This window comes from Chionomys nivalis, chromosome 2 (genome assembly GCF_950005125.1).
Source record: "Chionomys nivalis chromosome 2, mChiNiv1.1, whole genome shotgun sequence".
NCBI lineage: Eukaryota > Metazoa > Chordata > Mammalia > Rodentia > Cricetidae > Chionomys > Chionomys nivalis.
Genome location: NC_080087.1, coordinates 81,619,644 through 81,642,269, shown reverse-complemented (window position 1 = coordinate 81,642,269; position 22,626 = coordinate 81,619,644). Strand labels below are relative to the sequence as shown.

The window sequence follows — 22,626 nt, the reverse complement described above, 5'->3', positions numbered from 1 at the left end:
ATTTGGGTTCCCAGCACCCAAGTGGAGTGATTCACAACTGCCTGGGACTGGGTCTAGTAGATCCGATGCCCTTTTGGGGCACAGACATGTGTGTACACACACACACACAATTTAAAAATAAAATCAGAGGCCCGTTTGGTTTGCTGGGGCGGGTTGTTTGTTTTTTAAACTACGTTTGATTCTTGTCTTGCCATTCATAATTTAGCAATCTTGAACAAGTCACTTCATTTCTCTGGGTCACCTGTAAACGAGGCTCTTCGTGGAAATTTAGTGACATCATTTGAGTAAAACCTTTGGCGCAACCCTCCAAACCCCCCATATAATGGCGCAACCCCCCATTATAGGAGGCGGGAGTATGGACAAGTTCTGACTGTAGAGGCAGGAGATCCAAGAGCTAGCGAGGCAAGAAGAAGTAGCTGTGAAATCTCCGGGACAGTATACTTCGTCGGCCAGCCTAACCTTGCCCACAGACGTACCAGACAAGCCTGGCGTCCTAACTTGCTCCTCAAGCTCCCCGAAGCCTGTGATTTCATGCAGCGTAATGTTCCAACATCGGACTACATTTCCCAGCATGCATTTCCAGTTAGGGCCTCAAGAGACTATCCCGAGAATCTTGACCGAACCGCTTTAGGAGTTCCGGGCCGTAATCTCATTCATTCAGCTCCTGTGTTTCTTTTGGTTAAACGTGTCAGTTAACGTCAACACCAAACTGAGCCAAGCTCCTGCAGGATCTGTGGGAAACGATGGTACCTTCTCCCCGGTAGGAGTTAGGGTCTAAGGCCGCGGGGTTGTGTGGCCTGGGACGAACCCAAAACCTCGCAGCCTGGAACTACATCTCCCAGGCGTCATTGCGTCGGCGGCCGCGACACGTCACTGGACACCGCCAAGAGCCCCCGGGGGTGTGGGGGGGAGAGGGACCTTGGGGGCCGACCGGGAGCCGGCTGAGGAAAATGGGGGCCACCCGTCCGTTCCTCTCGTGAGGAGGCCGAGGGGCGCGCCACCCCATCCCGGGGCGGCCGCCCCCGGGGTGCCGCCATCCCCACCCGGCCCTGCGGTCGTGGCTGGGGATGCGGAGCCGGGGGCCGCCGGTGGAGCTGCGCGGGGTGAGAGGCGCGGGGAGGGGCGGCCGTTTGCTGCCCTCGGCCTCGGCCTCCGCCGGCGGGCCCCGCTCAACCCGGCCCTCCTTGCGCCCTGACATCTGTGGTGACAGGTGAACCTGTCGCCTCTCTGCACAGCCGAATCCGAGGGGACGGACCTGTCCTTTGAAAAAGGGTTTTGGGTTTTTATTTCAGTTCTTTTCCCCCACTCCCGGTTCCAGCGGAGGTCCTTCCCCAGCCATGGTCCCCAGGAGCCCCCGGGGGTCTGCAGGGATTGCCTCCCACCCCGGCCTCTCCGCCCCGCGCTCAGCATCCCGCGGGCAGCCTGCGTGAAGCGGCCTCCCGCAGCCCCCGGCCCCTCCCCCATGGAGGAGGACGAGGGGGCGGCGGCCAGAGAGTGGGGCGCGACCCCCGCGGGGCCGGTGTGGACCGCCGTCTTTGACTACGAGGCGGTGGGTGACGAGGAGCTGACCCTGCGGAGAGGCGACCGCGTCCAGGTGCTTTCCCAGGACTGTGCGGTGTCTGGAGATGAGGGCTGGTGGACAGGGCAGCTGCCTAGCGGCCGTGTGGGCGTCTTCCCCAGCAACTACGTGGCCCCCGCCGCACCCGCCGCACCCACAGGCCTCCAGCTGCCCCAAGAGATCCCCTTCCACGAGCTGCAGCTGGAGGAGATCATCGGTGTGGGGGGCTTTGGCAAGGTCTATCGTGCCCTGTGGCGCGGCGAGGAAGTAGCGGTCAAGGCCGCCCGGCTGGACCCTGAGCGGGACCCGGCAGTGACAGCGGAGCAGGTGCGCCAGGAGGCCCGGCTCTTTGGAGCACTTCAGCACCCCAACATCATTGCCCTGAGGGGCGCCTGCCTCAGCCCCCCAAACCTCTGCCTAGTGATGGAGTATGCTCGGGGAGGTGCATTGAGCAGGGTGCTGGCAGGTCGCCGGGTGCCTCCTCATGTGCTGGTCAACTGGGCTGTGCAGGTGGCTCGGGGCATGAACTATCTACACAATGATGCCCCTGTGCCCATCATTCACCGGGACCTCAAGTCCATCAACAGTAAGTGCTATCCTCTCTCTCAAAACTCTTCGGCTGAACCTTGTGAGGCCAAGCCCAGGTGGTTGGAAACGACAAGGGACACCAGATGGCACTGTGCATGGGGCAAGTAGGGGTGGCAATAGACTGTCAGGGCCAGGTGAGGGAGGCTTTGTCCCTATTAAGAAGAAAAAGGAGGCTTTGAACAGTTGAAAAAATACAGTCTTTCAGGCTGTAGTCGCAGTGGGCCCATGGCTGTGTATCTGTGAACTATGACAATCCCTGTGTTTGCTGCCACTTGCAGAGCCTGTCCTCATGATACCCACCACCTGATCATGGCACCAGAGTCTCCCAGGCAGAAATAAACAGAATCTAGCTTAGTTGGAGCCAGGGTTTTGCAAGCCTGTCTCTAACATTTGTGGTCTTCCATTGGTGGGAGGAGTGTCCTGTGCATTTTAGGTTGTTTAGTGGCATCTTCGGCCTCTCCTCACAAGAGGTCATTAGTACTCTGCACACCTGCTCCCAACTCTCAAAACCAACAGTGTCTCCAGACACTGCCTTGTGTCCCCTGGAGATGGGGATGGAGTGGGGCAAGTCACCTCACCTGAACACCACTGTTGAAATGCTGCTGCTTCCTGGCTGATATAAAAGCTGCCCTGCCAATCAACAGGATCTACAAAACTGATTGGTTGGTTGAATCAACAGTGGGCCAAATAGACAAGGGTCCCTAGAAATCATATTGAGACCAAAAAGCATCTCAAGGCATCAGCAAATATTAATGGAGTCACTAGTAAGTTAGGCCCTCTTCAAGTACCAAGACATCATGGTTTCTTTCCCAGATAGTTCTCATAGATGACACAGTACTTTCATTCATTCTAGATCATTCTGGTGTGCTGGGTGCTAGATACTCCTCCCTAGCGCTCCCGTCTTTGCTGAGCCTCATTTCATGCCCCTTCATCTTTATTTTTTAAATCGATGGCCTCCTTATTGTATTTGGTATTTACAAGGCCAGATCATGTGCAGGAGGATTGTACGGCAAACGAGGCCAGTGTGTTCCCTACCCTCCAGTGGGTCATACTTAAGCCAGGAGTATGGGGATCCCCCTTTGCCTTCAGTGCTCACCCTTTGGCAATTCCTTTTTACCTGTTGGCTTATATTTTCATATTTGTTTGAATACACTCAGCTGTTTTTGTAAGCTTGTTGCCATGTCACCAGCTATAGCCTTAAGCCCCTAGAAGAGAGGACTGAGTGGTCCTCGTCTTCTGTGCCTGGCATTCATACATTACACAGAGAGAGTGACCATGCACCCATGACCTTCTCTGGCCTGTGCCCAGTCTGGGAGACTCTGCAAAATAGATGCAGGTGGTCCCTTCCTGCATGGATGCCCACATTCTAGTGCCTCTAAAATGCTGGGGGAGTGGCGGCAGGGCCTCTGGTATGCTCTTGTTACAAGTTGCGGATCCTTGGCCCTTCTTCACCAAGAGGATCCACAGTACACCTCTAATACAACCTGGACAAGGTGGCTGGGCTCCCAAGACCAGGGCTTCTTCTAGGACAGTAAAGGACATGGGCTCCTGCAACAGTGTCCCTATAGTCTTTCCCAAGAAGTCCCTCATCTGATGTCATTTGTCCATTGCTTCAATAATTCATTCATTTGTTTGAATTGCTTTATTTATCATTGGGGGTGGGTGTACACATCACCATGCACGTGTGGAGGAGAGCACAGCTTGCAGGAGTCACTTCTTTCACCATGAGGGCTCTGGGGACGGAACTCAGGTCATCAATCTTGGTGGCAACTACCTTTACTGGCTCAGCCATCTTGATGGCCTGTTTGTTTTAGTTCTGGTGTTTGGTTTGGTTTTTGAGATGGGGTATTGCTACGTAGCCTAGGCTGACTTTGAACTTGCAAACCTGCTACTTCCACCTCCCAAGTACTGGAGTTATAGGTGTGTACTACCAAGCCCAACTTAGTTTAGGTACTCTTAATCATCTACTGTGTTTTATCCTTGGCTCTAGGATTACAGAAGAGACTAGGGACAGCTAGGTATAGTGGCACATGCCTGTAATCCCAGCATTAGAAGATTGAGGCAAGGGCTGGAGAGATGGCTCAGAGGGTAAGAGCAATGGCTGTTCTTCCAGAGGTCCCGAGTTCAATTCCCAGCAACCACATGATGGCTCATAACCTCCTTGCCAGCAGTACATTGTATGCTTAATAAATAAATCTAAAAAAAAAAAAAAAAAGATTGAGGAAGAGGCAGGCGGATCTCTGTGAGTTCGAGACCAGCCTGGTCTACAAGAGCTAGTTCCAGGACAGGCTCCAAAACCACAGAGAAACCCTGTCTCGAAAACCAAAAAAAAAAAAATTTGAGACCAGTCTGCGCTACATAATGAGAAGTAACCAGCATAATAGCTAGCCAGGCAAAGGCACTTGCCAATCCTGGCAACTTAAGTTTAATCCCTAGGAACATGGATGGAACAACCTATCACACACAAAATAGATGAAGAAAGGTATTTTTTTAATAAAGGAAAAGAAGAGCCAAGCATGATATTGTAAGACTTTAATCCCAGTACTTGGGAGACAGAGGCAGGCAGATCTCTGTTAGTTCAAGGCCAGCCTGGTCTACAGAGTGAGTTCCAGGACTGCCAGGACTACCTAATAGCACTGTCTCGGATAAAAGAAGAAGAGGAGGAAAATCCTGCCCTTTCCCAAAGTGAGATTTTTATTCTAGTAAACAATAATAGCTGATTGATTGATTGATTATCAATCCACCTATAGATATGGGGATGATAGAGACACACACATATATGTACAGGGCCCATAGGTAGAAGAAGGATAGGAAGAGAGAGAGGAAAAAAGATGATAGATACCAGATTTTCAGAAAGTAACAGCAGCTCCCAGGGAATTGCAACGAATTTGGAGTAAGACGGTGATCTTTCAAATTGATGGTCAGGAAAGGCAAACATGGGGCAGGAATGACTGAGCGAAAAGAACTCATGTTTACAAAGAAAGATCAGGAAAAGGGCAAATGGGAGGTGGGAAGAGTGTGCCTCAGTGGAGAAATAGTAAAACTGGCAGAGCCAGGGACTGGGCTAGAACCCCAGTGCTTGGGAGGCTGCAGCATGCAGACTGCTGCAGATCTAAGGCCAGGCTGGGCTGTAGTGAGACCTCTCACAACAGCAAAACCCAGGCTAGAGGCTGCAGAGGCAGCTCATGGTTAAGTTTAAAACAGAGGCTTCTCTTGCAGAAGACCTGGTTCCATGGCTTCAGTTCCCAGCACCCGCATGGTGCCTCACAACATCTGTGACTCCAGACCCAGGGGCTCTACACTCTCTTGGGGGCTCTTTGAGCACCAGGCATGCACATGTTGGACCTATACACATGTATACATTAAGAGTTTTTTAAAAATATATCAAGCTGAGGCTGTAGCATGGTCTTAAAGTGCTTGTCTCATGCACGAGGCCTTAGGTTTAACACCCGTGACTCACACATGCATAAACACGAAAAGCATAAGCTGTCTCAGCATTGAGGCATGGGGCACAAATGGCAAAGCTAGTTCAAGTCTTTGTTGTGTTGTCTAGAGAGCCTATGCTTTTGGTCAAGTAACTTCTCTAAGATTTGGTTCCCTTGGCAATAAAAATGAGCTATGAGGGGCTGGAGGGATGACTCAGAATTTAAGAGCACTGACTGTTCTTGCGGAGGACCCAGGTTCAATTCCCAGCACCCACTTTGTGGCTCACAAGTGTCTGTAACTCAGCCGGGCGGTGGTGGCGCACGCCTTTAATCCCACCACTTGGGAGGCAGAGGCAGGCCGATCTCTATGAGTTCGAGGCCAGCCTGGTCTACAAGAGCTAGTTCCAGGACAGGCTCCAAAGCTACAGAGAAACCCTGTCTTAAAAAACAAAAACAAAAAAAAAAGTGTCTGTAACTCTAGTTCCAGGGTACCCAACACCCTCATACAGACAAAACACCAATGCACATTTAAAAAAAAGAGTTATGAGTCTATCCTTAGAAAGGATTTAGCCTCAGTGTAGACACTAGCCACAGCTATCATGACTGTTAGATGACCCACTGCCTCCAGTCAGCTAGAACTATTCTGTATGCTTGGTTGTATCAGTCAGTCTTGATCACAACGATGCTGCATAACAAACCACACCCAAAACTCAAGTGTGTAAAAACAGCTGCTTGTTACTGTCCATGTTCTTATAGCTAGACAGGGAGCAAAATGATTAAGCGGGACTTGGGTAGAAGGATTCTACTCATAAGTGTTTCCCATCTCCTTTGGACCAGTGGGGTACTTAAAGCATATTATCATGGTGGTGGCAGAAGTTCTAGAAGCCAAGATTGTACCAGAGGTCTCTTGCAGGCTATGTTGTGTTCATTTCATTCTGTTGGTATTTTGAAACAAAGTCTTGCTATATGTCCAGATTTGCCTCTAACGTATTATCCTCCCACCTCAGGCTCCCAAGTTCTGGGATTATAGGCATGTGCCACCATGCCCAACTGTGTCTGCCTTTTCCTTTAAAAGTGTGTGTGGGGGGGTGAGAGAGATGGGGGGGAAGAGAGAGAGAATATGTGTATGTATGCGTGCAGGTAGTGCACACTCTTAATGGCTGAGCTATCTCCATCCCCCTCCGCTTTCTCTTGGCTAATGTAAGTAGTATGAACATCCTAGAGTTAAAGCATAAGCATAGGGTAATACCATGAGCCTGGTTACTGAAGAAAGTAGACACATGACTGTATGAGAAGGTAGCACTCACTGGCTGCAGGAGGCCGCCCGCGGGAAGCCTGGGGGTTAGAAGCAATGAGGCACTTCTGGTGTCCATGGCAGGAAAGAACTGTGCCAAGTGGGGACCCATAAGCTATTGAAGGGACAGAGGAAGACAGAGGACTGGGACACCTGCAGCCTGGCAGGTCTTGGTGACTCATCCTTGTTCCACCCGCAGTCCTTATCCTGGAGGCCATTGAGAACCATAACCTCGCTGATACGGTGCTCAAGATCACAGACTTCGGCCTTGCCCGAGAATGGCACAAGACGACCAAAATGAGTGCCGCAGGGACCTACGCCTGGATGGCCCCCGAGGTTATCCGCCTCTCCCTCTTCTCCAAAAGCAGCGATGTCTGGAGGTGCTGAGAGGCTGGCAGGTGTCCTCAGGGAGGGGGAGGAGGAACTGGTGGGAACATCTGTGGGAGACCAGTGGCCAGCACTTAAGTATTCCTGCGACTGAGGCAGGTTCTGAGGAAGGATTTGAATCTGAATAAAAGATTTCGGAAGAAGCCGGGCGGTGGTGGCGCACACCTTTAATCCCAGCACCTGGGAGGCAGGGGCAGGTGGATTTCAGTGAGTTCTAGGCCAACCCGGTCTACAAAAGTGAGTTCCGGGCCAGCCAGGACTATTACACAAGAAACCCTGCCTCAAAAAAACAAGAAACAAAAGCAAACAAACAAGATTTCAGAAGAAATAGATGTTATCACTAAAGGGCTCCTTAAACACCATCCACCACACAGCTCTTGAATTGGGTAGTTGAGGCCCTGCGTGCAGCCATTCATCCTTCTAGCTACACAGCTGTCTGGGGATACAAAAATCAGCAAACAAAAAGAACCCCACCTGGTAGCATAGGTCTATTATCTCATCTACTCAGGAGGCTGAGGCAGGAGGAGTGCAAGTTCAATGCCTGCTTGGGCAAACCTAGTGAGAGCTTGTTTCAAAATCAAAATAAAAAGAGGTTTGTGGGTGTAGTTCAGTAGTAGAGCACAAGCTGGAATCCTCTAGTGTTGGGCTGAGAGCAAGACTCAGTGATTGCTCTCCTAAAATTCACAATGAAAGGCTAAAAGCGTGGCTCAGTGGTAGAGCCCCTGCCTAGAATCCCCCAGTGAGGGCTGGGGTGTGGCTCAGTGAGAGCATACTTGCATAGCTTGCTGCAATGCCTTGAGTTCAATTCTCAGTAACACAACCCTCAGGGTTAGTAACAAGAAATTAAGAGAACTGTAAAATGGGGGCACTAAGGAGACCGTTCAGTCAGTAATAATGTTCTCCATACAAGTGTGACAGCCTGAGTTTAACCCCCAGCACCCACCCACATAAAAGCTGGTAATCCCAGCAACATTGAGGAGACAGACAGGGATCTCTATGGCTTGCAGTCTAACCTAATCCACCAACTGCAGGTCTCAGTGAGAGACCCTGTCTCAAAAAACAAAACCATGGTGGTGCACGCCTTTAATCCCAGCACTCGGGAGGCAGAGGAAGGCAGATCTCTGTGAGTTCAAAGCCAGCCTGGTCTACAGAGTGAGTTCCAGGACAGCCAGGGCTACAAAGAGAGACTCTGTTTCAAAAACAGCAAAACAAACAAAAAAACCCAGGTGGGTAGGTAGCTCCTGAGAATGACAGCTGAGATTTACCCCGGCCTCCATATGCACACACATTTACATACACACCCATACATGAGCAGGCACACACTCAACACAAAACCAACTTTAAAGACTTGCTAGATCTAGTGATGCACACCGTTAATCCTAGTATCGGGCTACAGAGGCAGGTGGGTGGATCTCTAAGTTTAGACCAGCCTGGTGTACACAGAGCCTGTTCCAGGCCAGCCAGGGATACATAGACCTTGCCTTTTGGGGGGAGGGGAAGGCTATTGTGAAATAATTGTAAAGGTCAGGAAAGTACTTGTGTGTGAAGATGTAGGGGTGAACCGGGAGGTCAGAAAAGTATTTGTGTGTGAAGATGCAGGGGTGAACCGGGAGGTCAGGAAAGTATTTGTGTGTGAAGATTTAGGGGTGAACTGGGAGGTCAGGAAAGTATTTGTGTGTGAAGATGCAGGGGTGAACCGGGAGGTCAGGAAAGTATTTGTGAAGATGCAGGGGTGAACCGGGAGGTCAGGAAAGTATTTGTGTGTGAAAAGATGCAGGGGTGAACCGGGAGGTCAGGAAAGTATTTGTGTGTGAAGATGCAGGGGTGAACCGGGAGGTCAGGAAAGTATTTGTGTGTGAAAAGATGCAGGGGTGAACCGGGAGGTCAGGAAAGTATTTGTGTGTGAAGATGCAGGGGTGAACCGGGAGGTCAGGAAAGTATTTGTGTGTGAAGATGCAGGGGTGAACCGGGAGGTCAGGAAAGTATTTGTGAAGATGCAGGGGTGAACCGGGAGGTCAGGAAAGTATTTGTGTGTGAAAAGATGCAGGGGTGAACCGGGAGGTCAGGAAAGTATTTGTGTGTGAAGATGCAGGGGTGAACCAGGAGGTCAGGAAAGTATTTGTGTGTGAAAAGATGCAGGGGTGAACCGGGAGGTCAGGAAAGTATTTGTGTGTGAAGATGTAGGGGTGAACCGGGAGGTCAGGAAAGTATTTGTGTGTGAAGATTCAGGGGTGAACCGGGAGGTCAGGAAAGTATTTGTGTGTGAAGATGTAGGGGTGAACCAGGAGGTCAGAAAAGTATTTGTGTGTGAAGATGTAGGGGTGAACCGGGAGGTGCCGCTTTGTCTCAGGACTGCTGTGGTGAACTGAGTTCTAAAGGGCAAGGAGCAGGTGCTGAGCTGAGAGTGTTCCAGAATGTGGAACTGCAGCAGAGCAGGAAGGGCTGAGGAGGAACCTGTGGCTGAGGGACACCCTGGGTACTGCTCTTCAGTGCAATGAACACTAGCCACTGTGACAGTTATGAATACATGGTCTCATTGGAGTCACATCCTGGTGTCTCCATTGACTGTCAGTCACTAATCAGGCTGCAAGTTGTTCAAGCCACAAAGTATTGTATTTGGAGCAGAGCCAAGTCAGACAGGAGTTCCCACTGGCTCTCTGGCACGGTCGCTGTTTGGTGAAGGTGTAGCCACCTTTGTATGTGTGGCCGAATCTTTGGGATGCCCTGGTGATAAGGTGCCCCAGCCTCACAGGCTCCTTCTGGCGTGTTCCTGAATAAGGTGGTGGTGTCACAGGTCAGGACACCAGGTGCTCATGTGTCCCAGCCACCAGGTGTCAGTAGCACTCCTCTGTCCAAACAGCAATCGAAACCTACCCTGTCGGCTTCCACATGGGGGCGGTGGGCATCGTGGTCCAGAATGGCTGCTTGAACTCCAGACTTCGTACCCACATTCCAGCCAGAAAGGAGAGGAAAGGGGTGGCATACATCTGTAATTACAGTCCTCACGAGGCAGAAGACTTGAAGTTCAGGGTCATCATGGACATACTGTTAGTGCCAGGTCGGCCTTGGCTATGGTGAGACTAAGTTGCATTGGAGGCGGAGGAAGAGGAGGCTGCAGCTGCTTCTGGGCTGTGCCTGAGTGCTTGCCTAGTATGCATGAGGTCCTAGATTGAATCCTAAACAGTTCTTAAGATCTGATTTTAGCCTCTACAAGATTGCTCAATGGGTAGATGTTTGCCACCGAGGTTGACAGCCTGAGTTAGATCCCTGGGACCCACATGGTGGGAGAGAGCCAACTCCCGCAAGTTGTACTCTGACCTCCATATGTGAGCCATGCCCCCGTCCACAATAAAGCAGTTTTTTTAAAAGATTTATTTATTATGTATACAGTATTCTCAGTATTATGCCTGCAGGCCAGAAGAGGGCACCAGATCTCATTACAGATGATTGTGAGCCACCATGTGGTTGCTGGGAATTGAACTCAGAACCTTTGGAAGAGCAGGCAGTGCTCTTAACCACTGAGCCATCTCTCCAGTCCCAATAAAGCAGGTTTTAAAGAGACAAATAAATGATGACTTCATTAGAAATGTGGCTCTGGGTACAGTGTTGCTCCCTTTTAATCCCAGCGTTTGGGAGGTGGAGGCAAGTGGATCTCTGAGTTTGAGGCCAGGCTGGTTGACATAGTGAGTTCCAGGCCAGCTAGAACTAGAGGGAGTCTATAAAAATAAAAATAAAGCCGGGCGATGGTGGCGCACGCCTTTAATCCCAGCACTCGGGAGGCAGAGGTAGGCGGATCTCTGTGAGTTCGAGACCAGCCTGGTCTACTGAGCTAGTTCCAGGACAGGCTCCAAAGCCACAGGGAAACCCTATCTCGAAAAACCAAAAATAAATAAATAAATAAATAAATAAATAAATAAATAAAAAAAAATAAATAAATTAAAATAGGCAGGATTTCCCAGTAGGCATCGGGGTCCCACTCTAGTTTTGAGTAGGGGCCAGAAAGTAGTCAGAAAACGTTGGGAGACAACCTTGTCTGCCTTCTGAAGAATAAACCTGTGGAGGTCAATTATGCTCTTGTGGCCTCGCCAGCTAGGCTGGAAGTAGGAATAAGGGAGGGCTGGAGTACAGGTGAAGACTGGGGTGGGCTGCGGCATCACCCTCCCTCTCCCTGCCTGCAGCTTCGGGGTGCTGCTCTGGGAGCTGCTGACCGGGGAGGTCCCCTACCGAGAAATCGACGCCTTGGCCGTGGCTTACGGTGTGGCTATGAACAAGCTGACGCTACCCATCCCCTCCACGTGCCCCGAGCCCTTTGCCCGCCTACTGGAGGGTGAGCCAGGGCCCTGTGGAGAGGGTAGGCTCAGCTTTGGGGACAGGGTCCCATGGGCCACACCTCTCCCCTTTATACCATCCTTGCATTCCAGTGGGCCCAGGAATGGGGGAGAAGGCTCTGAAACCCAGGGGTCCTATGGATGTCATCCCCATCATTGCTTCCATGGCTCCCAGACCCATGTGAGCACCTGAGGGCATGGGACACTGGGGTTCCTGTCTGACCCTGGATCCCTCCGAGGGGATCTGGGGTTCTCCCCATTGTCTCCTGTGGCATGTTAACAGGAACTTAGCTAAGTCTTGCCTTGCCCTGAGCGTGGATGCTTACCCTCACCCCACTTCCTTCCCACCCCAGAATGCTGGGACCCAGACCCTCATGGGCGACCGGATTTTGGCAGCATCCTGAAGCAGCTGGAGGTCATCGAACAGTCGGCCCTGTTCCAGATGCCACTAGAGTCCTTCCACTCGCTTCAGGAAGACTGGAAGCTAGAAATTCAGCACATGTTCGACGACCTTCGGACCAAGGAGAAGGTAAAGGCAGGAGACAAGGGTGGGGTGCAGCAGGATCCCGGCTCTGATGTCTTAGGCAGCTCAGAATCCAGGCTCCCTGAAACCCCCCAACCCTTTTGGGTCCATGCAGGGTGTTTTGCATGTTAAGACAGTTTCCTGTTGGTGGACTAATAAGAAAAAGGCCGCCTGTACTGAAGTACTTACAGGTGATTCGGCATGCTGTCTGGGATTGGCTTTAAGTATGATAGCAAACATTAAGAGGGGTGAAAGAAAGGAACAGATTTGGCAGGTGTAGGTGACCGTTGAAGTGAGATAATGGGTAATAGGTGTGCCGTTCTCTGTTTTGGGGCCTATCTGAACTTTTCCTCTGTTTGCTTTTGTGGATGCTTGTTTACCGAAGGACAGTTTACTTAACAAACCAGAGAGCTGTGAAGGCGGTAGGGGTATAGCTGGGGTGTAGAACACTTGCCTGGCATGCTCAAAACCCTGGATTCCAGCACAGCATGGTGGTGCATGCTGCTCTCCCCCGTTTGGCCCTGCCTCTCACGTTAGCTAATTATGAACTTGGAGTGGGAACCCTGAGCCTGGTGCCCACAAGACCCAACTGCCCCGGGACCGCGGGCGGGCCCCAGAAGCTTAGACCCGCCCTCCTCCCTCCAGGAGTTGCGTAGCAGAGAAGAGGAATTACTGAGAGCCGCGCAGGAGCAGCGGTTTCAGGAAGAGCAGCTGCGGAGACGCGAGCAGGAGCTGGCAGAGCGAGAGATGGACATCGTAGAACGCGAGCTGCATCTGCTCATGAGCCAGCTGAGCCAGGAGAAGCCCAGGGTCCGCAAACGCAAGGGCAACTTCAAGCGCAGCCGCTTGCTCAAGCTGCGGGAAGGCAGCAGCCACATCAGCCTGCCCTCCGGTACCACCCGGTCCCCTGAGCGCCCCCCAGAACCTTCTGGGGGCTATGTCTCCATAGAGGGCTGCTTGATTTGTTTGAACAGTTATCTAAGCCGGGGTATCATACATGCTAGGCAAGTTTGTTTTTCCACCGAGCTAAACCCTCAGTACCTTAAATTTTTTTCTGTTGCAAATGCATCATACCCCAAAAAGCCTGGTGTGGAGGCTCATACTTGTCATCCCAGCATCCATCCTGAGACTGAGGCAGGAGAATCACCAAAAAGCTCAAGACTAGACTGGGCCATCCTGGTTAAGGGTTGAGATTCTCAAAAGGAAAACAAAGACTTAATTTCCTACCTGGCACACGTGACTGAGGTTAAAAGTCACAGCATGGCCGATAACAGTACCAGCCAGTGGAGATATAGCCAAGGGCATAACATTCAGCAGCCACATTGAAAAGCTGAAAAGAAGCCAGGCATGGTGGAGACAGGAGTATTAGGAGTTCAAGATTGTCTTCCCGGTATAACAAATTCGAAATCAATTTAGGCTGCATATGACCCTGTCTCAAATCACAATACAAAGAAACTATGGGACATTCGCTGTTTTATTCAGCCCAATATAGCTATATAAGCTTTATCAAAAATAAAAAAACATAAGATGTTGCTTTCTTGTTTTCACACTGAATCATTGAGATTCAGTGTGTTTTATATTTATAGCACGTCTTGATCTAGGTGTTAAGTTTCCAGGTCAGGCATGATGGGGCCAACTATAACACTAACACTGGGAAGGCAGAGGCAAATGATCAATTTGAAGCCACCCTGGGATAGAGAGAGAGTTCAGGGCCAGTCTGAGCTACATAGCAAGACCATATCCGGAAATAAAACAGGTGCTGGGCCAGGGGCTCAGAGAGGGGTTGGGGGTGTGGCTCAGTGGTAGAGCACTTGCACTAACAGGTGCAGAGCCCGGGGTTACATCCCCAGCACTACCACCGCCCCCCACAAATGATCTGGGAGCCTGGGCAGGTAGCTCAATGGTTAGGTACTTGCCTAGCATGCAGAGGGTGTGGGCTTGCAACTATTCCCCTGACACCGCAAATATTTGTGTATTTTTAAAATTTATACTAATATTTTATAAAAGTTACAAGTTGAGGAAGGTAGACTCGCCTGCCCAATTTGTTTCCAGCATGCTTCAGTGCCTCCAGCAACCAAATATACTATCTTTCTTAAACTTAGTCACAAGTAGATATTAAATTCCACTCCCTCGGGTGCCCCACATGCTCCATGCTCACATAGTATTTAACTGCTGCCCTGGCGGACTCTCAGGCCTGGATCCTTAGTTAAGTTAGATTTGGAACCTCCCTAAGTTTATTCATTCAGGAAGAGCCTAAGCATCTCTATTTCAAGAGAATTCCAGTTGCTCTGGGTGCTGATGAGTCTGGGACTTTTGAGAGCCGGTGCCGCATGCCCCCTGCTGTCAGTTCCTGTTCCTGCAGAGGATGCCACGCACTTAGGAACGCCTCTTTCTTCTTTCAGGATTTGAACATAAGATCACCGTCCAGGCTTCTCCTACCCTAGACAAGAGGAAAGGATCCGATGGGGCCAGCCCTCCTGCCAGCCCCAGCATCATTCCCCGCTTGAGGGCCATCCGCTGTGAGTATACACAAGGCCCGCACAGTGCGTCAGAAAACCCTCTGAGTATATGGCTGGCGTGCCTGGTTCTCATCAGGGGCAGCAGGTAACACATACATCACTAAACAGCATCCTTTCCAGGAACAGAGTATACGATAAGACATTGGTGCTGGGAGTTATGTACAGCTCAGGGGGAGAGCCTGTACTTAGCATATTATGAAACCTTGTTTGCTGTCCCAGCACCAAAAATAGAGAAGGAGAATGTATTAGGGTTCCCCAGAGAGATTCCATCAGTAGACTGTAGTTAAGAGGGTTGGATCAGAGTTATAGACCTTGGTGCATGCATCCATCCTGCAAGCTGGAGGGACTGGACAGGAAACACGCTGCTCTACACCACACCCACATCCAAAGTCAAGGAACTCAGAGAGGGCAGCTCAAGGTCAAGTTCCAGAAGCAGGATCTCCCTCTGCCTCTTTGTTCTGTTTGGGCCTGGAGTAGACCGATGGGAGAAAGTAGATCATCTACCCTGTCTGCTCAAATGCTCATTTTCCCCAGAACCACTTCAGCACACCTAGAAATGGGAGGTGGGCAACATTCTGGGCATCCTCAGCCCAGGAGAGGGGAGGCCACAGAAAGACTGATGCTGCCCAGCTGGAGGTGCCTAGAGTGGAGGAACCGGTGTGCCCCATGGGAGGGAATGGTGGCCCTGCAGAAGGAGAAGCAGAGGCAAAGCTAAGAATCAGAGTGGCATGGTTCAGCCTTGAGGCCAGCTTGGCAGAGCAAGCAGGGAAAGGAATGTTCTGTGGAGAGGGGTGCAGGGCCAGAACATACAGCCCTGGAGACACAAAGAATCTGATTTTTAAAACTGTATTTTTTTAAAAGATTGTATTATTTATTTTTTATTTCTTGGGTATGGGTGTTTTGCCTGCTTCTGTGACTACGCACCATGTGCATGCAGTTCCTGCAGAAGCCAGAAGAGGGAGTCAGACCCCCAGAACTGGAGTTACAGGTGGCTTTAAGCTGTCATGTAGGTGCTAACACACAAACCAAGATCCTTTGAGAGAGCAGCCAGTGTTCTCAACCCCTGAGCCATCTCTCCAGCTCCTGATTTTTAAAAATATTTGGCAGTGCTCAAGGCCTTATGTGTGTAAAGCATGTGTTCTTCAACTAAGCTTAGCCCTTGCCGTTGGTGGTAGTGTATGTGTTGTGCACGTGTGCATGTGTGTGTACGCATGTGTGTGCGTGCGTGTGTGCACGTGTATGTGCATGTGTGTGTGTGTGCTGTGTGTGCGTGCATGTGTGCGCGTATGTGTGCATGTGTGTGTGTGTGTGCGTGCATGTGTGAATTTGTGGATGTATAGGTATGCCTGTGTCCAATTATGCATAGGCATAAGATGGGAAATGGAGGATTTACCTTAAAAGTTGACTTGAGGTTAAAGTTGTTCCTAAAACCAAGTCATACTAAGTCAGCCCAGATACTTGGGGGTACATTTAAATGGGAACCACCCAGATCTGATTGTTAGCAGGGGTGAAGAAATCTATGTTATTTGAAGAGAGGAAGTCCATGTAGCCTGGCATAGGTTGGGGGTCTGGGGGTTCTGGGTTTCTAGGAGCATTGTTTGGAGAGGGTGTGTGCATATTCCTATAGGCGAAGGGGTGAGGCTGCCAAGTGCATCAGGACAAGGGGAGTGTGCAGAACCCAGGCAGTGTAATCCCTAACTACTGAACTTGTCCCTTTGTTTGCCTGACTCGGGGTCTCACGTAGCCCAGGCTGGCCTGGAGCTTACTGTGTAACTAAGGATGACCTTGAACTCCTGATCCTTCCACCTCCACAGTTCTGAACTGTAGGCACGTGCCACCATGCTCAGTTTACACAGTGCGGGGGGCTAACCCAGGGCTTGGTGTACAAGAGGCAAACGCTGCAAACTGAGCTTCATCCTCAGCCTTCTATTGTAAGGGTCTTGCTCTGTCTTCCAGGAGCATCTAACTCGTGTGATTACAGCTGTTTGTTTATGTGTGTGCAGGTGGGTGAAGATCAGAGGACAACCTGGCGGGGGTCAGGTCTCTTTCCACCAGAGAGCCACACAATAGGAGATAGTAGAACCAGGGTGAATTCAGGAGCATGGAGGAAAGAGAGCCACAGTCCCCAGAGCTCAGGGCTGTGCCGGCTAGAATGAAGCTGAAGCCTTGGGAGGGGAGTGAGGACACAGGCTCAGGAGTTGGGGGGGGGTCTTAAGGAGAATCCAATGGCTGTGTTGGGTTTGAGGGGCCCTGATAGCAGTGGAACATTAGGGAAAGATTTACCGCAGAAGTGGCTATCAGAAAGGTCCTTAGGGTGGCCGGGGTCTCTTTCTTCATGACTCACTTATGACTCCTCTCCACCCAGTGACTCCCATGGACTGTGGCAGCAGCAGTGGCAGCGGGACATGGAGCCGAAGTGGGCCACCAAAGAAGGAAGAACTGGTTGGGGGCAGGAAGAAGGGCAGGACATGGGGCCCCAGTTCCACTCTGCAGAAGGAGCGGGCCGGAGGAGAGGAGAGGTATGGGTGTTCAGCTGCCTGGCCTGCCCCTGTGCCTGCCTAACACATGCCCTGACGCCATCTCCCTGTGCCCCTGCAGGCTCAAGGCCCTGGGGGAAGGAAGCAAGCAGTGGTCTTCAAGCGCCCCAAACTTGGGCAAATCCCCCAAGCACACCCCCATGGCCCCAGGCTTTGCGAGCCTCAATGAGATGGGTAAGAGAGTGTGGGTGCTCCGGGGAGTGGAGGGGACAAGAGAAATCGTGGCCAAGGGAACAGCACTCAGGCCTAGGCAGACATACCCAGAAGAAGAAACAGCAGCTCCTGACCTGGGGGCTGGCGCTCATTTTCAGAAGCAAGGCTTTGGGGAGAGAGATTTGAGGGTGACATCTAGTGGCATCTGTAGAGTGGGGATCTTGCTTTTGGAGGTCATTGGGGGAAGTCCTTGCCACCAGGTCTGGGGGAAGGTGAGGAAAGGTGGGATCAGCCAAGTGATGGTCCTCTCCGGTTGCAGAAGAGTTTGCGGAGGCAGATGAAGGCAACAGCGTGCCCCCTTCCCCCTACTCCACCCCGTCCTACCTCAAGGTGCCTCTGCCCGCCGAGCCCTCTCCTTGCGCGCAGGCGCCATGGGAGCCACCGGCTGTGACCCCCTCCCGGCCAGGACACGGAACCCGTAGGCGCTGTGACCTGGCGCTGCTGGGTTGCGCCACGCTGCTGGGAGCCGTAGGCCTGGGCGCCGATGTGGCCGAGGCGCGTGCTGGGGACGGCGAGGAGCAGCGGCGCTGGCTGGACGGCCTCTTTTTCCCACGTCCTGGCCGCTTTCCTCGGGGTCTAAGCCCGACTGGGCGCCCCGGGAGTCGCCGCGATGACACAGCTCCTGGCCTGGGCCTGGCGCCCTCGGCCACCCTGGTGTCACTGTCCTCTGTGTCCGACTGCAACTCTACGCGCTCCTTGCTGAGGTCCGACAGCGACGAGGCTGCGCCCGCCGTACCCTCCCCGCCGCCCTCTCCCCTGGTGTCCTCACCCAGCACCAATCCCCTTGTGGACGTGGAGCTGGAAAGCTTCAAGAAGGATCCCCGCCAGTCGCTCACGCCCACCCACGTCACCGCCGCACACGCAGTGAGCCGGGGACACAGGCGGACCCCATCGGATGGGGCGCTGAGGCAACGAGAACCTCTGGAGCTCACTAACCAGGGTGAGTGAGGCCTGTACAAACCACCCTTCACAGGCCACTGCCCTTTCTCCTTTGGAGCACGGGGGAAGAAGCCTCTGCGCCCCCTACCCTCATTGCTGGAGGCACGGTGGGGCTTGGGATGCCTGAGACAGGACCAATTGGAGGTGACAGTATAATGCCTGCAAGGGCGGGCGGTGACTTGATGGCGACTGGAAGCATGGGTAGCTATCGGCATGATCTTGTCTACTTATTTTCGCCAAAATGACGGCAGGTCAGGACTCGTTCTGCCCTGCCCGCGGCGGCCTCTGTTTTACAGCCATTGTGGTCAGATTTGAATCTCTCTGCCCCAGCAAGGTGCTGATCTCTCTTCAGAGATGACCACGTGAGCTGGTGGCACTCTCCTGGGAAGCCAGCACTCAGGTCGTCCTGGTCTACATACGGAGTTTGAGATCAGCCTTGGCTTCATGAGACCCTGTCCCAAAGAGGGGAGAACTGGGCTAGGGCTGTAGCTCCTTTGGTTGAGTGATTGCCTAACACACAGGATTTGATTCCCACCACCACAGAAAACCGGTGTTTGCACAAACACTGGAACCCCAGCACTCTGGGGACCGAGGCAGAAGGTTGGGGAGGCATTTAAGGTCATTCTCTGCTACACAGAGTTCCAGGCTACCCTGTCGCCAAGACCCAAAAAGACCATCTTCCAGATGAATGAGCCATTGGAAGCTGTGGGACCTATTCATGTGGGGCTCTTAATGGCTGTGGTCTTACTAGGAAATAGGCAGAGCGAGATCTGAGAATTTTCAAGAGAAGCCAGGAACACCACTTTCCGAGGAGGGTTGTTGGCTTAAAAATGGCACCCTTTACCCCAACCCCTCACCCATGTGACCCTCTTTCCCTAGGTCCTCGAGACCCCCTTGACTTCCCTCGACTACCCGACCCTCAGGCCTTGTTCCCCAACCGTCGCCGACCCCTGGAGTTCCCTGGCCGTCCCACCACCCTCACCTTTGCCCCAAGACCCCGGCCAGCTGCCAGCCGCCCCCGTCTGGACCCCTGGAAACTGGTCTCCTTTGGCCGGACACTCAGCATCTCGCCTCCCAGCAGGCCAGACACTCCAGAGAGCCCTGGGCCCCCCAGTGTGCAGCCCACACTGCTGGACATGGACATGGAGGGCCAGAGCCAGGACAACACAGTTCCCTTGTGTGGGGCCTATGGCTCTCACTGAGACCTGCCCGCCACCACCCGCCTGGGCAGCCATGAATGTAGTGCCCCAGGCCCCGCCACAGCTCACCATGCCCCAAGGTGGGGGAGGCCCTGGGCAGGATACTCACTCTATTTATTGGGGAAGGGGGGAGGGGAGGACACTTAATTTATTCCTTTGTACCCCAGGGGGTGGAGCTCTGAGCCCAACCTGCTGTGGGGAGAGGGTGGGCAGGGATACTCAGGGACAGGACATTGTGGGGGATTTGGCACAAAACAGCATTAAAGGTAACCCCTGCCCCCTACCAAGCTTGGCTGTGTATGCTTCCCCAGCCTGGGCCCTGATGCTGAGTTACCCCACAATGGGAAACCCTTACACCCTACACTTCCTCCTGGGCCTCTTGATTTCTGAGGAAGCGAGACCCAAGTGTGGATCTCCTGTTTCATTCCCACAATAACACAACACAAAGGAGACACCAGTGGCAGGCGCTTTACCAGTAAACACACGAGCCAGGGGAGCTGCCTGGCGAGGTTAGAGGGAATAAGGTAGAGGCCGCCCTTTGCCCTCAGCCCAGGACATCCCGAGCTGGGCCTCCAGTCCCGCTCTCGCTGTCTTCCCGCTGGAGGCTGCAACGGTTCATCTTCAGCTGAGTCAGCTGGATGTAGCGGAGAACATTGGTGTCTGCAGGGGAGGAACGTAAACATTATCTTGGTGTCCTGAGACAGGGTAATGTCCTCATGACCTCAGCTGACAGCCAGTGGCTCCACCCCCAGCACCTGGGCTGTCAGCAGCCATTGGGAACATTTCACGCCCTGAGCAGGAGAGGCTCCTGTCACACCTCCACCCATCCCCCAGTGACAACTGTTCTCGGCAAACCACCTCACAGGAGAGCTAATCCTGCCTCTGATCCCACAGCCCTGCACCCAGCACCTGCTGTGAATCCTCTGTCCTCCTCCTCAGCTTGTGGCATGCCTACACATACGTGGACAAACAATACCCTGACTGATCTCTGCAAGGGCAGAAGACAAGTGTTCTGAGCACAAGCGTGGAGAGCAGAAGGTCGCCGAGGAGCTGGCTGACTGGGAGGGAGTAGGGGATATGGGTGGGGGGGGCGGCAAGTGTTCAAGACAGTCCTAGGTGAGCAGTCAGGGACACGGGGTCGATGGGTTGGGGTTGGGGATTTAGTCTACGAGTGCTTGCTTTGCGTGATTGAGGGGTTGGGGAGATGGCGGAGGAACAGGGTGAGGAAGCCTTTGGTGAAGGTGGATGGATGGTCTTGACCAAGAGCTGGCCACAGCACTTCCCTGAGGTAGTTCTGACCTGCCCTGGCCCTCCTGCCTTGGTTTCCTTTGCTCCAACCCCTTGCCCAGCTCCACCCAGCCCTGCCACTCACCTGTGGGCTCCCGGCTTCGGGCTTCCTGCAGGTAGCGCAGCGCACGCGCGTAGTCACCCAGGTGGTAAAAGGCGATGCCGGCGCGATAGGTGGCCTTGAAGTTGCCCTGCTGTTTCTCCAACACCTTGAGACAGTACTCGCGCACACGCTCATAGTTCACCAGCTCCGACTGCAGGAGGCAAGCTGCAGGGGTGCGGAGACCCCTGAACCCCCTAGGACTCACATGACCTCAAGTAACCTGGCCTCTTCTGCTTGGCTAAGGGATTGCTCTGGCCACCAGGGGACGCCAATCTACTATCTCGTTAGTAAAGAATCGATCTGCGCCGCCGCTAGAGGGCACAGGGCAGACAAGTCTAGGCAGTTAGCTGGAGGTCTCCCAAACAATTGCAGAAGTGAGGGACTAAGAACCAAATAGCCATGAAGGAAGGAAAAGCCTTTCTAACCTTGGCTCACGCGCGGCAGATCGGGGAGATTAAGTCAGGGAAGTGAACTTTGAACCAAGTCCAAAGCCTGCTTCCTCCATCCTAGAACCCTTCCTTGTTCATCTACTTCCACCTCCTGTTCTCAGTAAGTTCTGAAGTCTCCCCGTCAGACCACAACCCTGATTCCTTCAGCCTCCAGCACCACCCTCCGGCCCTAAGGCCTCCTGATTGCCCCTTACCACCCACCCATCTCAGCCACGTCCTCTGCTCCCCCCCTGCTCCGCCCCGACGGCCCCATACCGGTGAGGGAGTCATAACATTCAACCTCTGTGTTCTCCACCAGGCGCCGCTGCTCCTCGCTGAGGCGGGCCGGCCCCGGGCTGACTGCGGGTCCGGGGGAGGGGGCGGGCAGGCCGCCAGGGCGGGCCCCCTGAGCTGCCTTCAGCTGCAGCAGTGCCCGGTGGTACTTGCCAATAGCTTCTCGGAACTTCTTTTCTCGGTAGCAGCGCTGACCCTCCGCCTTGAACGCCACGGCGGCCCGCAGACTGCTGTCGAGTGCCGCAGCCAGGCCCCCAGACGGCTCTGGGGCAGGACCCGGGCGAGCTGAGCCATGGCGAGGCGCTGAGCCTGGGCCCGGGGGGGAAAGGGCGGGAGGCGGGCGCGGTGGAGGCTCCGGGGCAGCGCTGAGCATCAGCACCGGGGACAGCGCGCCGCGCTGCATTGTGGGAAACTCCTTCGGCCGCCGCTGCAGCTACCGCATCGCCCCCCGCGGGGCCGGTCCCCACCCTTTCTCCGCCCCCGCATCTCTGGCTGCCGTCTCCGGCTGCCCCCTATGGGTCTACCAAAGCCCCTCCAGACTCCCCCTCGCTCACCATAAAATCAGGCCGGTGTCTGGTTTTCTGGTGCCTTTCCCTTGTCCCCACAGTCCTTAACCTCCCCACCAGCTTGCATGCTCTTCCGGAGATTTCTAGAAGACTGAGCAGGCTGACATCAGTTTCTGAAAAGCTGGTTTTCAGACCAGCAGTCATTTGACATGTTGGATAAGAACACAGGATAGGAAGTCAAGTTGCCCAGATTCAAATCCCTACTGGTTTCTCGCTACTGTACGAGTTGGACAGTCCCCTCAAATTACCCGTAGTCCTGTAGTGCAGAATAATAGTACACACCCTGGAACCAATTCTTTATTTATGTAACAAACAGACAGCCATTGCTCGGTTTCTGTTCTGGGAGCTGCTGGGCCATGATAAAGCAGAAGTCGAGCGGCATGGCACCTGCCTATAATCACACTCAAACATCTGAGACAGGAGGGTGGACAGTTTGAG

General features: G+C 53.0%; 2 protein-coding genes across 2 annotated transcripts in view; one reads left to right on the top strand and one right to left on the bottom strand.

Moving 5' to 3' along the window:
* The first annotated feature begins 893 nt into the window (after nt 1-893).
* Map3k10 (mitogen-activated protein kinase kinase kinase 10) lies at nt 894-19,847 on the top strand. The gene is made up of 10 exons (XM_057751596.1): nt 894-2,144; nt 7,065-7,245; nt 11,431-11,579; nt 11,934-12,109; nt 12,749-12,995; nt 14,506-14,622; nt 16,988-17,141; nt 17,221-17,333; nt 17,632-18,312; nt 19,191-19,847. The coding sequence occupies exons 1-10, from the start codon at nt 1,463-1,465 to the stop codon at nt 19,511-19,513; spliced, it is 2,823 nt and encodes a 940-aa protein (XP_057607579.1). The 5' UTR covers nt 894-1,462; the 3' UTR covers nt 19,514-19,847.
* A 115-nt stretch (nt 19,848-19,962) lies between these two features.
* Ttc9b (tetratricopeptide repeat domain 9B) overlaps nt 19,963-22,626 on the bottom strand; it is a 4,397-nt gene continuing 1,733 nt past the window's right edge. Inside the window, exons 1-3 of the mRNA XM_057751641.1 lie at nt 21,605-22,626; nt 20,883-21,065; nt 19,963-20,170 (exon numbers count right to left, since the gene is read on the bottom strand). The exon at nt 21,605-22,626 is cut by the window's right edge and continues 1,733 nt beyond it. Of these exons, the coding sequence (XP_057607624.1) occupies nt 20,055-20,170; nt 20,883-21,065; nt 21,605-22,025 (720 nt within the window). The 5' untranslated portion in view covers nt 22,026-22,626 and the 3' untranslated portion in view covers nt 19,963-20,054. The remainder of the gene's footprint in view (nt 20,171-20,882; nt 21,066-21,604) is intronic.

Excerpts from the sequence above, each read along its gene's own strand:
- Map3k10 (XM_057751596.1), top strand. The coding sequence starts at position 1,463 with ATGGAGGAGGACGAGGGGGCGGCGGCCAGAGAGTGGGGCGCGACCCCC. Across the intron at positions 2,145-7,064 it reads GGACCTCAAGTCCATCAACA|TCCTTATCCTGGAGGCCATT; the intron begins GTAAGTGCTATC and ends TTCCACCCGCAG. Across the intron at positions 12,110-12,748 it reads ACCTTCGGACCAAGGAGAAG|GAGTTGCGTAGCAGAGAAGA; the intron begins GTAAAGGCAGGA and ends TCCTCCCTCCAG.